At 36.2% G+C, this 16,834-nt stretch overlaps 1 protein-coding gene across 2 annotated transcripts in view; it reads left to right on the top strand.

Annotated features, from left to right (window-relative positions):
- The first annotated feature begins 207 nt into the window (after positions 1-207).
- LOC145996905 (zinc finger protein 706-like) overlaps positions 208-16,834 on the top strand; it is a 42,404-nt gene continuing 25,777 nt past the window's right edge. Inside the window, exons 1-2 of one of the 2 annotated variants that reach the window (XM_083133471.1) lie at positions 208-343; positions 13,222-13,373. In XM_083133471.1, the coding sequence (XP_082989597.1) occupies positions 13,230-13,373 (144 nt within the window). In that variant the 5' untranslated portion in view covers positions 208-343; positions 13,222-13,229. The remainder of the gene's footprint in view (positions 344-13,221; positions 13,374-16,834) is intronic. The other variant, XM_083133472.1, reaches the window with a different exon arrangement.

Below are 16,834 nucleotides of genomic sequence, written 5' to 3'. Positions count from 1 at the left end.
GTTCTAAATTACCTGTACATTCATTCCCACTAATCATAAACTTGCATTTCTCTCGTCTTAATCTGTTCTTAAGATTTGTAACATCCTCTTAGCAGACTAATTACGTGGCAGCAGCAAATTTGATGCTTATTCTTACTGCTGACACGTGCGTGGCAGCAGACTCGGCCTTTCTGCTGCTGAATGCGTGTGTGAGATCGTCAGATCAACAGAAATATTCTGTGCCTCGCGAAGCTGAACGAGAACTTGTATTCTGTGAGCGATCAGGCCAAGAAGCCGAAGAAATTGGCAAGGTACTAAGCAACAGAGGTCGAAATATTTTTTTAAAATTCTTGCATCCTTTACGGTAAGATTTTTTTTTAAAAAACAGATTTATTGTATTTGTAAATATTTTGGCATATTTTTTTTAAACACTACCAACTTGTTATGTCCTGGATATACCGCAGAACGGTATGTGTTATGACGTGGATTTCAATAGTCAACACGACCCTTCACTTGTGAAAGCTTAGATATGCCCCAGTTGTCATTAGGATATTAACTTGCGCTATTAATTTCGACCGTTCAACTTCCGTTATTTATTTGAATAAGATAGTGACTGAAATGTGCAAATAATGTAGCTAGAAATAAATTACAGCGACACTAAATTCATGGTAGGGTAGAGCACGGTTATTAAACCAACGTTTGTTGGAAGTGGAGCGAAAGCTATTTCGTAGAATGGCTTAAGCATACATTAAGTTAAGCATACATTAAAGAAGATTTTCGGTAACGGTTCCAATTGTTTTAAGATTTTTTCAAATTCTCCTAGCAGGAAGACTAATTATCGTAGAATTTTGGTAATCATTGTCACACGAAATTTGAACCTTCCTTAAAGTAATGAGCACTGTTTGGATTTCGAAAAAAGTTATTTATGTTGAAAAAATAACTTACGCAAGCGTGCACGCTTCCCATGGACAATGTATTTTCCATTGAAAAGCGGCTGTAAGCATCGTAGACTAGTGGGAATTAATGTAAAAGTAAATCGGAACCTTAGTAGAATTCATTTAGGGACTTTATTTTAATGCTAAGAAAACCAAACCAAACCTAGCCTGCCTAACCTAACTACGAAAGCATATATTGAACAAAATGTTAAGTAATCGTTAAAACTCCTCAGTATGTGATAACAGAAGTAAATCAAAATCGAACCATGTTAAAATTTAATTTGTAGCATGATGAAATCGCAATAAAACAAAAGGAACTTGGGCCCGGAAATGAGTTTCTGTGGCATTTTCAAAGTTCGTGAAGGTATTTTCTTTCATCGTCGAATCTATTCGACCTGGAATTCGTGTATTTTTGACGAGATATATATCTCCGACGTACAATTACCGTTTCTTCGTACGTTTCATGAGGTAACCCCCTGTCAGTGTTTCCAACCATGCCGTTGTTTTGCAAGAAGTGAAGGTGAATTTTTTTTTTGGAGCGAATGAAGAATATAGAGGAATGTCTCCAATTTCGTTAATATTTGGTAAGTATGCTAACTAAATTTGGCCTTCTAATCACAAATCTGTTGTTGAAATGCCGCAGTCACGTCTGCAATTATTTTTTAAAATCTGTATCGCATTGTTTTATGAACAAAATTATAACTATGCTTGCCTAACCTAACCTTGCCAGAAATGGTTTGTGGGGCTTTTCTTGAATGTTTTTTGGGGCTATCCGTCAATAGTTTGTTGGGCTACCCATTCATAATGTACTGATCAGAAGGCAAAAATTAGTTAATATACCAAATATTAACAAAATTCAAGATACTTATTTACTCTAACCTTACCGGAAAAAGTTTCTTGGAGATATCAGTTAAATCTTTTCGCAATGAGCACATGTTGTTACAAAGTTATAAGTTGTGTAGCACTACCTTCCTCACTGCGCAAAACACCATTTTTCGAGAAGAACGCTTGAACACCATTGCCAAACCTACCTCTAATCAAAGTCCGCATTACACATAATCATCTACCTCGTTCTCACTGTCGTCATCTTGCTCATTTTCCTCGCAGGTTGTTGGATTGTACAGCATTCCGGCTAGCTTGAAAAATTCCAACGTGTGATCCCATTTTAATTGAATACACCTTTTCAGGAACATATATTTCGCTAGATAACCGGAGAAGAATTTTTTTTTGTTCTGGACGAATTCAAAGTGTCTTTAGCCTGCCTCAATGTCGACTCAATACTGTTTGTATGAGCGCCAGTCTCCATATCCACAAAGTTGACACTGTGATTTACCTTAAGATGCTCATAACCTTCTTCCTTAAGTGTGTCGTATGCCTTCCAGCAGTCTGAAATGATCGTTGTACCCGGCAGAATCCATTCTTATATCAAAGTGTCTGCATTCTGCATCCCTTTTTTCGACTGGTACTAAGAAGCACCATCCGCTTCCTCTTTCGATACCTCCGAAAAGCCATTCTCCCTCCACACGATGACCACCGTGATACTTTATTTTCCCGAACTTCGATTCTGACTTTTCCAACACCTCCAATTTTCTGACGGTTCTTGTAAAATTAATATTCTAAGACCTCCCGACAGAAGGAAGCCCAGTCAACTCCAGTATGGTACGGAATTTCAGCCTCCTCACAAATATTCAAATCACAGTTGGAGACCCATAGTCGCACGAAAATGCAAACCTGTACAAGGGACAACTTAGAATTTCCGAAAAATGTTCCTTTCCTGAGGGACACTGAGTAATTAGATGGCTTTTTTTTGCTTTCTGTAAGTAACAGTTGTGGAACACTTCCATGCATAGTTATCAAAGGACGAACTGTTTCTGTACAATTTCAAAACGTGGCCGTGTGGACACATGTAAACCCCCTCATTCGGTAAAACACCGAAATCCATTAATTTCTTAATTAGCCCATGTCCATCCTCTGCACTCCACTTAAGTAAATCTTGCACATTAACAATTTTATCACTCCTCTGCTCCGCCATGTTCTTCAAGTGCAACTCAACTACTAATGCTCTGCAAGTAATGAAGAAACAGTGTGGCAATGCTGTAGACAGCGCAACGAATGTCGAACGTCACATTTTCATATCATCAAAGATGGATGTTATGTTCACTTATGGAGAATGAATGCGGTAATGAAGAACGTAATTTTGCAACATATATAAATGTAAGTATACAATTTTTACACGTGATTGCTGCATTTCAACAATTAGAAGGTCAAACGTAGTTAGTATACCAAATATTAAAGAAATTGGAGACATTCTCCTTATTTTTCATTCATTCTTCGTTTCGTCACTTTTAACATTCGTACTTACCTATCTGCTTCGCGGAACATTCTTGAAGTTGTAATCACGTTTTTTTGATGAAAGTAATTTCAATTTTTCACATTACGAGTACTTCTTTATTTGCATTGTTTCGTTTGCGTGAGAAACAGTATGGTGCTTACACCTTCGTAGATCATCGCACGTCGTGCTTGTTTTTTGTCGATGCAGTGTTTCCAACCATCATAACCCATAAAATACTCGTCAATGGAATTTTTTTTAAGCTTCGCATTATTTTACGAACAAATTTTTTACATGCTTGCCTAACCTAACCTTGCCGGAAATTGTTCGTGGGGCTATGCGTGAATGGTTTTTGGGGCTACCCATTTTTCAGATACCCAATTACAAAATCCAGTTGATCTTCCACACCCAGTATGAATTTCACCACTCATCCACGACACGTCATCTTTTCGGAAAGCAATGGTGTAATTGGAAACCCTGCAATCGACAAAACACAAGCATGACGCGCGATAATGTACGGAGGTGTACGCGCCAAAGGCTATTGTGTGTCAGAGAATTACTTTTCAACAAAAATAATGAATTTCCGCTATGATACATTCCCACATGACAGAAAACACCTTCCACATGTTAGACAATGTTACAGAAACTTATTACCGTAAGTAGTTTTGGTAATACTATCATATGAAGGAAATCGCTCTAACTCATTCATTCTCTACTTTTTTACATTCTTACTTACCTATTCTGCATTGTGAAACATTGTTTAACAAGGGATTTTGCTTTTTTTTAATGAAATTGGTATCTATTGTCGACATATCAAGCAATTATTGTTCGTTCTTTTCTCGCTTCCTGAACATGCAAAATGTCGGGCAAATCTTGACTAGCGTTGTGTTTCAACCTTCTGAACAGAAACATTCCTGTATAGTCCTGAAAACCATTCATGCATAGCCCCAAGAACCATTCCTGCATAGCCCCAAAAACCATTCACGCATATCCCCAAAAACCATTCTGGATTGTATAACCATCCACGAATAGCTCCAAAAACCATTCACGATAGCCCCACGCACCATTACGGTAAGGTTAGGTTGCTTTAGGTTGGGCAATATAGTGAAAAAACTGTGAGTTTGGAAACACTTGCTGGGGATTACGTCATCAGATGCTCGCAACATCCAGTTCAAGTACATGGATGGAAATGCAAGCAACAGCTTTCGTGCATCGGACGGACATTATTATAGAAAAATACATGATTTAGCGGCCAAATACATTGAAAAATGTGAGAAAACACTTCCATGACCTTCCAAAATTGCACAGAAAGTCAATTCCGTAAGTACTTGCTCCTGTAAATTTGAGGAAATCCATTTCCTGCGTATGACATTTTTACCGTAGTTTCTTGTGTAAAAATGAAGAAATCTGTTTGTGGAATAGTAAATTAGTACCCAAAATTTTAACTATGCTTACCTAACCTAACCTTGCCGGAAATGGTTCATGGGTTTTAGGGGCTATCCGTCAATGGTTTTTGGTGCTATCCGTGAATGGTTTTTGGGATTATCCGTCAATGGTTTGTGGGGCTATTCAGGTATTTTTTGGTTACGAAGGTTGGAAACACTGCATACCCACATGATCCATGATGCGACTCAAGCTGTGCTCGCCATATTGTGTGTTATGGAAGCAGAAAAAGGAAGAACAATAATTACTGTTAATGTGAAAAATTGAAATTATTTTCGTGAAAAAAAACAAAACAAATTGCCACCTTAAACAATGTTTCACATTTCAGAATAGGTAATTATGAATGTTAAAAATGACTAAAGAAACGCATGAGAGGTGTTTTGCGGAGATGGAACAGGTAATCAAAGTAATTGTAGCCTTCAGTTTGTGAAGTAGTTAAGTCCAATTTTGATTCGCAAACATTAGTGCTTGATTTATGAGCTGGTGTAGAAAGTATTCATACACCTCGAATTGACGATTTACAACATTTCACAGTAATTTTGATTACTTTTACCAGATAACACTATAAAATATCACAGCAATCAGTGTTATAACTTTAGCTGAAGAAAATATTTACAAACGACTATCATGTGGGATAAAATGACAAAATTCTTCCAAATGTGAGACACAAATAGTATTTATACATCCAGTATGTTTCGGTGTTTTTACTATTTTTAAATTTAAAAATTCAGTGGGTATCTCTCCTCGAAAACTACATTGAATTTTTTAATTATTAAATTTCTGTTTTATCTTAACATTTTTGTTTTAACCCTAGCATAGCCTAGTGGGCCTTGTAAAGCCCACTTTTTTTTTTTTTTTTTTCAATTTTTCAACAGAAAATTTTTATGAAAAATTGAACATAATTTACATTGTTCCGTAGGGTGTTCTGAATATTCTCTATTAAATTTGTTCATCAAAAAAACATAAATCTAATGTGAATAGGAGGCAAAATGCACTTTTAGGGTGTATCAGGTGCCATCTTTGAATGTGTGTCATTCAAGACATTCATGCCAGTGAGACTGTACAATTGGTTGGTAATGATGGTATTTTTTTGTAATTATTATAATTAATAAACAACTGTCCCTCTATAAACAAAAAAGCATTACTTAAAAATTAGGTAACAGTTCGGTATATCGTAAGCACATTTCTTCATTTGTACAGAAGAAACTACTTACGGAAATGAGTTTGTCCAAGCTTTCCAACATTCGTCGAGCTATTTTCTTTCATCGTGGAATCTATTTGACCGGGAAATCATGTATTTTTGAAGAGAGATATCTCACCGATGCACAATTCGCTACGTGAACTGCATGCTGCGTACGTTTGATGACATAAGCCCTTCTCAGTGTTTTCAACCCTTTTTTTCACTATGCTTGCCTAACCTTACTTAACCTTATCGGAAATGGGTCGTGGGGCTATCCGTCAGCTACCCGTGCATAATGTACAATTTGCACACGTGACAAACACGATAGTAGGTATTTTTTGGTGAAGAAGGTTGGAAACACTAATATTCGAAAACAAAAGGGTAAAAATTTACTATCCTTGGGACACCTCTAATTTTTTCGTTTCATCAATTTTTGACATTCGTACTTACGTATCTGCTTCGCGGAACATTCCTGAAGGTGTATCAACGTTGTTTTGATGAAATTAATTGCAATTTTTTCACATTACCAGTACGTCTTTCTGGTAGGCCTTTTCGCTTGCCTGAGACGAACTAACCTAGCCACGTGCCAGTGGTTCGCAATTATTTCCAATTTCTAGATCCTGATACTAACACGACACCAAATTTTAACTATGTTTCCTAACCTAACCGAACTAACCTAACACGTGCCAATGGTTCGTGGGGCTAGCAGCAATGGTTCGCAATTATTTCCAATTTCTAGATCCTGATACTAACACAACACCAAATTTTAACTATGTTTCCTAACCTAACCACGCGCCAATGATTTCCTTACTTCACAATCCCGTGTTCAATTAGAAAATCCACTGGATCCTCCACACCCGGTACAAACTTCACCACGCATCCAGGACACGTCATCCTTCTAACTCTCGTTGCAAACGCAGACAGTTCGAAACACTGGATACCCAATGAACATGAACAAAACACAATCACGACGCGTCATAATACAGTCACGACACGTGATGGTGTACGAAGGTGTACGCGCCAAACGCTATTCTCCGTCGGAGAATTAATTTTCAACGAACAACATGAATTTCAGCTATGAAACATTCCCACATCACACAAAACACCTTCCCGATGTTCGACAATGCTACAGGAACTTATTACGGTAAGTAGTTTCTTCTGTAAAAATAAATAAATGTGTCCGAAGGATAGTAAACAAGTACCAACAAAAGAAGCGATATCATTCGCAAAGTAAGCGATATCGCACCGTAACGTGCGTTCGGTAGCACTTAGAAAAATGCGTTATTTAAGTAGAAGAAGTGTTTGTTTTTGTGTAAAAAGCATAATGGCACCTTGAACTATGTTCTGCAATACACAATTGGTAAGTACGAACCATGCGAAACACAAAATATCCGATTTTAATGTGTTTCTGATATACGGAACTGTTACCATAAATTATTATGAATTTTGTGAGCTTCAGCCAATTATAAAACATGCGCTAGCCTAATTGGTTTTAATTTTTTAATAATGATGGTAATTTTTGTAATTATTATAATTAATAAATAGCTAAATATATGTGAACAAGGTCGAAGTTCCTTTTATTTTATTGCAATTTCATCATGCTATGAATGAAATTTTAACATTGTTCAATATCATACTGTGGAATTTTAGTAATTACTTAAGATTTGTTCAATATATGCTTTCATAGTTAGGTTAGGCAGGCTAGGTTTGGTTCTCTTAGCATTAAAACGTAGTCCCTAAATGCTTTCTACTAAGGTTCCTAATTACTCCTTCATTAATTCCCACTAGTTTACTACACTTACAGTCGCTTGTTAACTGAAAATACATTGTCCATGGGAAGCACGCATTCTTGCGTAAGGTAATTTTTTTTTCCTCAACATAAGTAACTTTTTTTCATATCAAAACGCTGCTCATTACTTTTAAGAAGGTACAAATTTCGTGTGATAAGTTCTACTGTAATTAGTCTTCCTGCTGGGAGAATTTGAACATAATCATAAAACAATTGGAACTTTTATCCCTGTGAGGCCTCCCCCTCAGGTAAGTAAGTTTCTCGTACTGTTACAACCTCTTAGTGACAAAATTTAATGCCTTTTTTTTATGTCAATTAAATTTACGGTCCCTAAAAAATACATTGTGCAAGCATCTGCACTTCCGATTGACAAGACATTCTTGTTGTCTTGTTTGAAGACTTACTTCATTCATAAAAGGAAAAAAAGCATGGGAGAATAGTGGAAATCATTGAGATAGTAAATTTGATCCTTGATGAAAGTTCCAAGTTCCGATTTCATCATAGTACATAGGCATTTTTACATTGTTTAATTTTTATTTACATGTGATGACTAAAGCCCGGATTTCTATGTAATTACATATTTTTTCCTTTATATGTACAAGCGTGGAATTAAAATATATTGACGAATTACGTCAGTAGAGATGTCACAGTGAAGTTTTATATTACATATTTTTACATATTTTACTAAATGTTACATATTCCTAAGATATGAAATATTTTTTTTACATAAAACAGTCCTTAAGAGGAAAATCCAATGAACTTTTGGCTTACTAGTTAAAAAAGTATCTTCTCACTTCCCCTCCCCATTTCCAGGTCTAAAAAAATATAGTAACTTAAAAGTGCGATTTGCCTTCGTTGTACGTACATAGCAGTTCGTTGATTCGCCGCATCGTAACAATTACATCAAGATTCGACAGTGTTTCAGTTTCCAGTTTGTAACATGGAGCGGCAAGCAACACACAGCGAACGAAGAGAACCAACAATGGAAGGCGGCAAGTACAACGCTGAGAGGCACTTACCTTTCATCCGTACATTGTTGTGATCGTTTTGATTTTTGCAGCCGGCGGCGACAAATCTTGAATGAAGTATTGTTAAATCAACCGTAGAATTTCGTATATATATTTCGTCGCCTTTTCATTTTAACCATTGGAGTTTTAAGAAGAGCTTGCCTCAGTATTTAAACAGTGTTTTAGCTGTAGAAAGCTGGAATGGCTCCGTCTACCTCCTCGTTATCTCAAAAGTTGGATAGTTCCAGCAGGACAAACTGTGAATAAAGAGTTTTATGTGACCATTATGAGGCGTCTGCATGAGAATGTTTGCTGGAAAAGACCAGAGTTATGGATAAACAATTCTTGGATTTTACACTACGATAATGCGTCGTCGCACATGTCGACTCTTGTTCGCAAGTTTTTGGCCAAAAACTCAACACATGTTCTTGCCCAAGCCCAATATTCTCCACATATGGCTCCGTGTGATTCTTTTCTCTTTCTGCGACTCAAGTTACCACTTCGGGGAAGGCATTTTGAATCAAGTGAATCCATTACAGGAAATTTGCAGGAGGAACTCAGGGTGATACCGTCTTCTGCATTTGAAAAGTGTTTCGAAGACTAGATTAAGCGTTGGCATATGTGTGTTACATATGATGAGACCTATTTTGAAGGCGACAAAATACGTGTTGATGATTAACCACATATTTTGTGTATATTCACAAATTCCTGGTAGTAGTGTAGTACATAATAAATACATACAATTTATAATTCTCAATCTTGGATAGCAGTCGATGATGCATTTACTACGGATGGTAAAGTTATTTTTTGTCGAGTGTGCGATAAAAAAGTTGGGTGCACTATGAAGTCTCAATTAGATCAACATGTTCGCACTTCACTTCATGTGAAAAACGAACAACTACGGAGTGAAAAGAAGCAAGTTTTACTAACCCAGATGCAAGAGGATTCTTCATTCAGTGTGTTTTACAAGGAAATGTGCGAAGCAATGATTGCAGCAAACATCCCTTGGTATAAAATTCAAGTACCGAAGTTCCGGGATTTTCTGGAAAAATATTGTGGCCGTAAACTTCCTGACGAGTCAACCCTTCGAAAGCGATATCTTCCACATTCCTACAAAGAAACTTTAGAATCAATTAGGGCAGAAGTAGGCAGTTCCTATGTGTGGATTTCCATCGACAAAACAACTGATGCTTTGGGACGGTATGTAAGTAATTTCATTGTTGGAATGCTAATTGCTGATTCTCCATCTACACCACATCTCATTGCATGCAAAGTTCTAGAGCGTACTAATCATTCCAACATAGCACGATTTCTGAATGATAGTCTTAAATTGTTGTATCCGGATGGCGTACAAGAAGAGAGAGTTCTTCTCATGTTCACAGACAGTGCATCATACATGTTAAAAGCTGCTACGGCACTTAAAGTGTTTTATCCTAACTTGATCCACTTTACTTGCTTGGCACATGCTCTCCAACGCATTGCTGAGGAGGTGAGAGGCAATTTCCCGGAAGTCAACCAACTTATTTCTTCCACGAAAAAGGTGTTTCTGAAGGCACCACAACGTGTGCAAGTTTACAAGGAACAATTGCCAGGTGTATCACTTCCTCCGGAACCTATTCTTACTAGATGAGGCACTTGGATCCGGGCAAGTAAGTTTTACAACGAACATTTTGAAGAAGTGAAATCTGTGCTTTACTCATTTTCGGCAGACTCAGCTGTATCGGTACGCACTGCTCAAAATCTCTTCAAGGACACCAAACTTGCTTGCGATATGACATACATAAACAGCAATTTTGGTTGGATTGATACAAGCATAAAAAAAACTTGAAACTGTTGGGCTTCCTCTCCTGGAAGCCATGGATATATATGAGGATGGAAGAAAGAAACTGTCTGCTGTTGGAGGAGATGTGGGAGAGAAATCTCGAAGAAAATTTGACGCAGTCACTGAAAGAAACCCAGGTTACATCAGCTTATTTACAGTGAGCCGCATTCTCAATGGTGAAACAGTTAATCCTCCCAATGATATTTCTCCCGACCACATTCACCTCCTGAAGTACGCTCCGGTTACTTCTTGTGACGTGGAGAGAAGTTTCTCTGCGTAGAAGAACATATTATCTGATCGGCGACAAACATTTACTTCTGAACATTTGGAAATGTACCTGGTAACATATTGTAAGTTAAATAATTAAATACAGTGCCTGCCCCAAGATCAAAGGTAACCTGAATTTTTGTAAGTGCTTTTTGAGTGAAAAATTTGGGCAACGAAAATTTACTACTGAACATTTTGAATGGTACCTGGTGACATTGTATATTAAATATTGAATATATTCAAATTGTGGTTAATATTTTTGTTCTATAAGAACATACAAAATACTTAATGTAAGCATTGTAATATTGTAACTTCAAGTTTTGTAAGTCTTTTTGAAATAAACATATCCCTTTGTGAGGAAAAAATGTAACAACAATAGAAAGTAACATTTGGAATAAATATTTATAGTACATATTTCATTATGAATTTACATATTTTTTACATATTTCAGACATTTTTATTACATATTTATGTACATATTTGAGGGGTTGATATTACATAAAAATCCGGGCTTTAGTGATGACACACACTTTGGGTTTTAGTGGTTACATACTGCATGTTTTCTTTAGAATGGATTTTCCCTTCCATGTACTCCTGTATGATTCTTCTTTTGCCAACAACCATTCGCGTACTGTTGCATTGGTTACAGACTGCTATTACCATCTATGTCACATGTGTGGGGTATGATGAGGTTTCATGAATTGGCCCATCCACCATTCCACCAAGTGGAATCTTTGCATTCTGTATCTTTTACATCTTCTTTCACAATACTTTCCAATGTTTTGCGATACTTTGTCTTTATCCTAGGTCGAAGAATGCACAGGAAAAGTGCAAGGTATTTTTTTACAGATAAATTGCACTTTTTGGAACTAAAAACAGTGGTGATTACTTTCACCAAAGTTCTAAATTACAGTATCAATCATTTCCGCAATTCTGCAATACCTCATCTTTTCACTTGTGAATCTTTGGGAAAGTCTGTTAAAAAACTGTTTTTACAGTTCCAGAAAGTCCTATTTATTGGCCAAAGATGATGTAAAGGTACCTTATGTAAACATTCCTGCTTCCTTTTCAGCAAGGTATTCCACAGACTACTGCTGGAGTTCACATGAAACTTGAAGAGATGTTTGAGACCAGCATCAACATGATAAAAGCATTTAGGGAAATTATTTTAAGGCCAAGAGCCCTGAACCTTGTCCACGTAACCTAACCACGAAAATATTTAGATATGCTATTTGAATATGAAGTGATGTAAACCTATGTAACCTAATGCACATGCTGTCCTAAAATGTAGAACACAAATCATTCTCAGTAAATACACATTACTAGGTCATGTTAGATAATAATGTAAAATTGATACATTGTCAGTTTAAAAAATAATGTTTTTTAATGATTTCTATACAAAATCCCCAAACTTGTAATCAAAGCTAAACATTTCACTTTTTACTAGAGTCCTGCAATGAGCGCTTTTCGTTTGAGCACTCACTAGTTTACACTGGTGACGCTAGATGGCATACAGATTTAATAGGGTTTCCCCTCGAGCTAAAAACGCTCGAAAGAGTGGGATTCACTGGAATCCTAAGACTACAGTGCCCCGTGCTATCAGCTGGTGTCCATAAATGAGTAATTTTCTAAAATCTATAAAAACCGAACATTTTATTTTTTCCAAAACCATTGTAGGGGTTTTAGATTAGGCACACACAGGAGATGTACTAAGTGTGCCTAATCTACAATAATTAACGTCTCTACGCTGGGAGGAAGCAGGCAATGTCGAAGTCTACTGTGTTTCAAAGGCAACTGATCCTGTTTGTTGTAGCACTGGCAGAGACTATTCCACGCAGGTAAAACAGTGATAGCGAACAATCAGGCCAGGCCGGCTCAGTAGCTCAGTGGTTAGAACAATGGCACGGTGTGCCAGAGACCTGGGTTCAAGTCCTGGTCGAGCCTGCATTTTTCGCTAAAAACTTCTACATTGTAGTGGTTGTTATAAAAATAGAACGCCACCCCACCCGTTCAACAAAAATTGGTCTTAATCTGTGAGAGGTCACTCAGACATACCTGTTGAAGATTTGCTGTCCATGTTATTTCAGTGCTTTCAGCAAACTTTTGCTTTGTTTGCTAATTAGCATGTGTTGTAATTCATGAGATATTGCATATATTTGACTGCCGTGCAATTGTATTCTCAAATCACTTTATATTTGGGATGTTATTAAAATGGCACGACCAGTTATGATTTTACAGCCTGTCTCTTTCAGTGGCATGCCCAGGATTTTGCAATTTTGCAATCTTTTCCTGCCTTTGACTTTTTTTGGTGGGGGATACTGCCCCAGCCATACTTCCTTTGTGTTAGTAAATTACTTTTTTTTGTCAGTCACACATTGACATTACATTTTAATTTAATCATTACAATTTAATGTAAATCATAGCACATGTGCTTCTTTTTTTACAAGCTAACATTTTCTTTTTATTTCAGATTTCGGAATGGCACGGGGTCAGCAAAAAGCACAGTCTCAACAAAAGGCTACTGAGAAGCAGGCCAAGATGAAGAAGCAGCAAGGGCACAATGCCAACGAGCAGAAGAAAGCTGCACAAAAAGCTCTCATTCATGCTTGCTCAGTGTGTAAGGTGGGTTGATGGTCTTATCTTTGTTCATACACGATAAGAGTTAATGGGTAAAATTGTGCAGTGCAGTATCTTTGTTTTCAATCAGTTAATGATTAACATAATAAATCACATGTTTTATACTATTCTGGAGAAGTGTGCATATTAGGCCACAAAAGTTTCTGAAATTAGTCATTTTTGTTTGTGCAGCAATTTTTCATTATGAAATATTTGTTTGTCAATGTGTGCAGACATAATTGAAGTATTACTCTTTATGATTATACCATAATTTATTTATTAATGTTTAATTTCAAAGGCACATATTAAGGCCACGGTGGCTCAGTCGGTAACGCGTCTGACTACCATGCTAAAGGTCTCGGGTTCAATCCCCGGCCGATTCAAATCTGGGAACTTTTCTAACGTTGGAAGCGGCCCCGGTGCCCTCCCAGTGTCAAATAACATGGGTACCTGGGGGTTCATTCCACGTCAATTCATCCAGGCCATGTCACCCACTATCCCCGATTTTGATGAAATTCGGTATACTTATAGAACTTTTGATGCTTATTACAAAAATGACAACTTTTTAAAAATTGTTCAAGGGGTTCAGAAGTTACGCGCTTTTTAAGATCTCCGTGTACGCCACATGCGGCTCCACTTTGAATGACACGCATTAGGCTATAAACAATCGTATCTTCCCTCGGGTTTGCCGTAGAAACTTCAAGTTTGTTTTCTTTTGTTCAGAATAGTGTAAGCTTTTATTTAAATAACGTTTCAGATAAATGCATCAATAAAGATGTATTTTTATATATAGTTTTATGTATTTTTTTAGAAAAATAAATGACCAACTTCAAGAGCGAATTTCATACAATGCCCCCCCTTCAATTTCCCCCCAATTTTATATGTAGGTAGCTCAGAGTGTGTACTAATGCCTGATGAAAAAATTAGGATGGGCGGTTCAGAGACAGGGTGATAAAAAAATCATATGCATAAAATGACATTAAAAGTAAATCTTCTTAAAAATTAGCACAAAACCTGAAGTACAATATGTTTCAAGCTACAATATTCAAAATTTATGTTCACTATATGTGAATGTAAGCATAGGCGTAACCTGGCAGGGGCAAAGGGAAGCTCTTGCCCTCTCTCAAATTTATCGATTAATTTAAAATTTGCAAGTAATAATTACAGTGGAACTCCGATTGAAGTTCCTCGATTTTACATTTTCCTTCCAATCTTGGTGGTCCCAACATAGTAAATTGTTTAGAAATTTTCCAAGATTTTACATTTTCCCGCGTATTAATTTTTTTGAGCTTGGTCTCCTGGATAACGTAAAATCGAGGTTCCACTGTATCTAAGTTAGTTTCAACAGTCTTCATTTTTTTAAAAAAATATATATTATATATATATAATCATTATTAACATTCCCAAGTTTAGCAAATTTATCTTCGAGAACATTCTTTTTGTGCATTTTATCTCAATATGGAAGTTCTTTTTTGGCTACTCTTCATGGGGATACGTAATATGAAGTAAGAATTAATACTACACATTTGTGCTGATTGAAGTTTTTTTCAAATTGAGCTTTTTCGCCACATACCTCAGAAAATATCCTTGTGACGGGATGGTTCGAACAGAAAAAAATACTTGTATAGACTTCTATAGTATAAAGCAACAAGTACGGTAATTATGTACCAATTCCGTAGAAATAGTATTCAAGGCATACATTTCTTAGTAATCATCTAGGGTGAAATGACAACAACCCACAGTACAATGTGTCAGCGATTGCAAAGTACTACAACAGTACCAGGAAGTATGCACTATTTTGAACTTACAGGTTCCATAAGTTACTGTTTATAAGTAACTGGGTTTCTTTTACAGTTACTGTAACAGTAACTTACTGTTAATGATCATTGATTTGTGTAAAAGTTACACAAAATCAATGATCATGAAGACTTCCTTGTTTTACTTATGTTTCTAGTACATAATATGTATTCATATATTTACATTATTACTGCTAATAAATGATGGAAAACACAGTCAGCTTTGCTTGAACGATTATAATTTAAAAAATCATTTGTATGCTGACCATGGTATTTTGAATATGGTGTCATTGATTCCACTTGCACCTATTCCTTTCTCCTCCATTCCAAGTTCAACCAGATCCAAAGATCCACTCCCTCGACAATGACTTTTTCCTAGCTGGACAACAACATTCCAAACGAACGCAGCAGTCTACCAAAAACAATGGAGTTTTCACATACAATTAGAAATAAATTACAGTAAAGCGTGGATGTTCTAAATTTAGCGTGCAACAAAGCATAGCTTCCTTGCCAGCAATTCCAAGAAAATCCTTTGACGTAGCATCCGGAGAAGGTACATATTTTAATTTTATAGTCTTGAACAGAATTGCCCAATTTAGCTATTCCCCTACTGCAAAAAGTAACTCTGTTGCCATTGTTAACGTTACAGGTACTTACTTTTAAAAGTAGCTAGTTACAGTTAGAATTCCTAAATAAAAAGTAACTGTACTTGTAACTTTGTAACTATTTACTTCGAAACACTAGTTGTTTAACAGTCAGAGCAAAATAGTATGTGCTGATGTAATATGTTTTGTATAACTGTATGGTTTCACTTTTGTGAAGAAGTGGCTTTCCGAATTCCAACTGTAAACAGTTATGTAGTAACATGTGTGTGCGTGACTCAAACTACTTTGTAGGATTGCTTCAAAAGTCCATGTGAAAATGGAGATGCAGCTATTAAATTCTCTCATCCACTTGGTCCATCAACTTCCTACTATTGGCCACAAAATATTCTGTGTCCTGTGGACATTAACAATACAAATGGATGGACATATGTACTTAGTGATAAGTCAAATACTTAAGTGTGTTTGGAATGGTCAAAATATCCATGTAAAATGTGAACGGCACAATTTATAGTACATGAAATTTTGGCAATGCATAGAGTACAATTTTTAGGTACTATCTCAATGGGTGTCACTTGGAAACTATCTTCGGGTTGAGATAATCACAAAGTTTTCCATCGCATAAAAATAGTGTCCAGGATTATTTATTTATTTATTTATTTACGACTTTGTTTACATGGCGAAGTTAAGGCATTAATGCCTTCTCTTCCACTTAACCATTAATTACAGGGATCATTTTTTTCTTTGCAGTAAATTGTATACAATTAAAAAATTAAAAAAGATAAATGAAAAATAAAATAATAAAAGAAAAGTAAAGTAGTGAAAGTAAAATGAAACTAAAAATGAAAGCAATACAGTTTGAATACGAGCAGTCAAGCCCTGGATTAACCATTAATTACGTACATTGCTCATTATTTTTACTAACACAATGAAAAAAAGTAGCTTAGAAGAAATTAAAAGTAAAAGCAATACAGTTTCTACATGCACACACACACACACAAACACACCTTCACACACAAGTACCTACATAGAAAGCATATTTCGTGGGCTAAATGTATAACGTATTTCT

This window comes from Lepisma saccharinum, chromosome 13 (assembly GCF_977018435.1).
Source record: "Lepisma saccharinum chromosome 13, izLepSacc3.1, whole genome shotgun sequence".
NCBI lineage: Eukaryota > Metazoa > Arthropoda > Insecta > Zygentoma > Lepismatidae > Lepisma > Lepisma saccharinum.
This window is presented reverse-complemented; position numbering and strand designations above follow the sequence as displayed.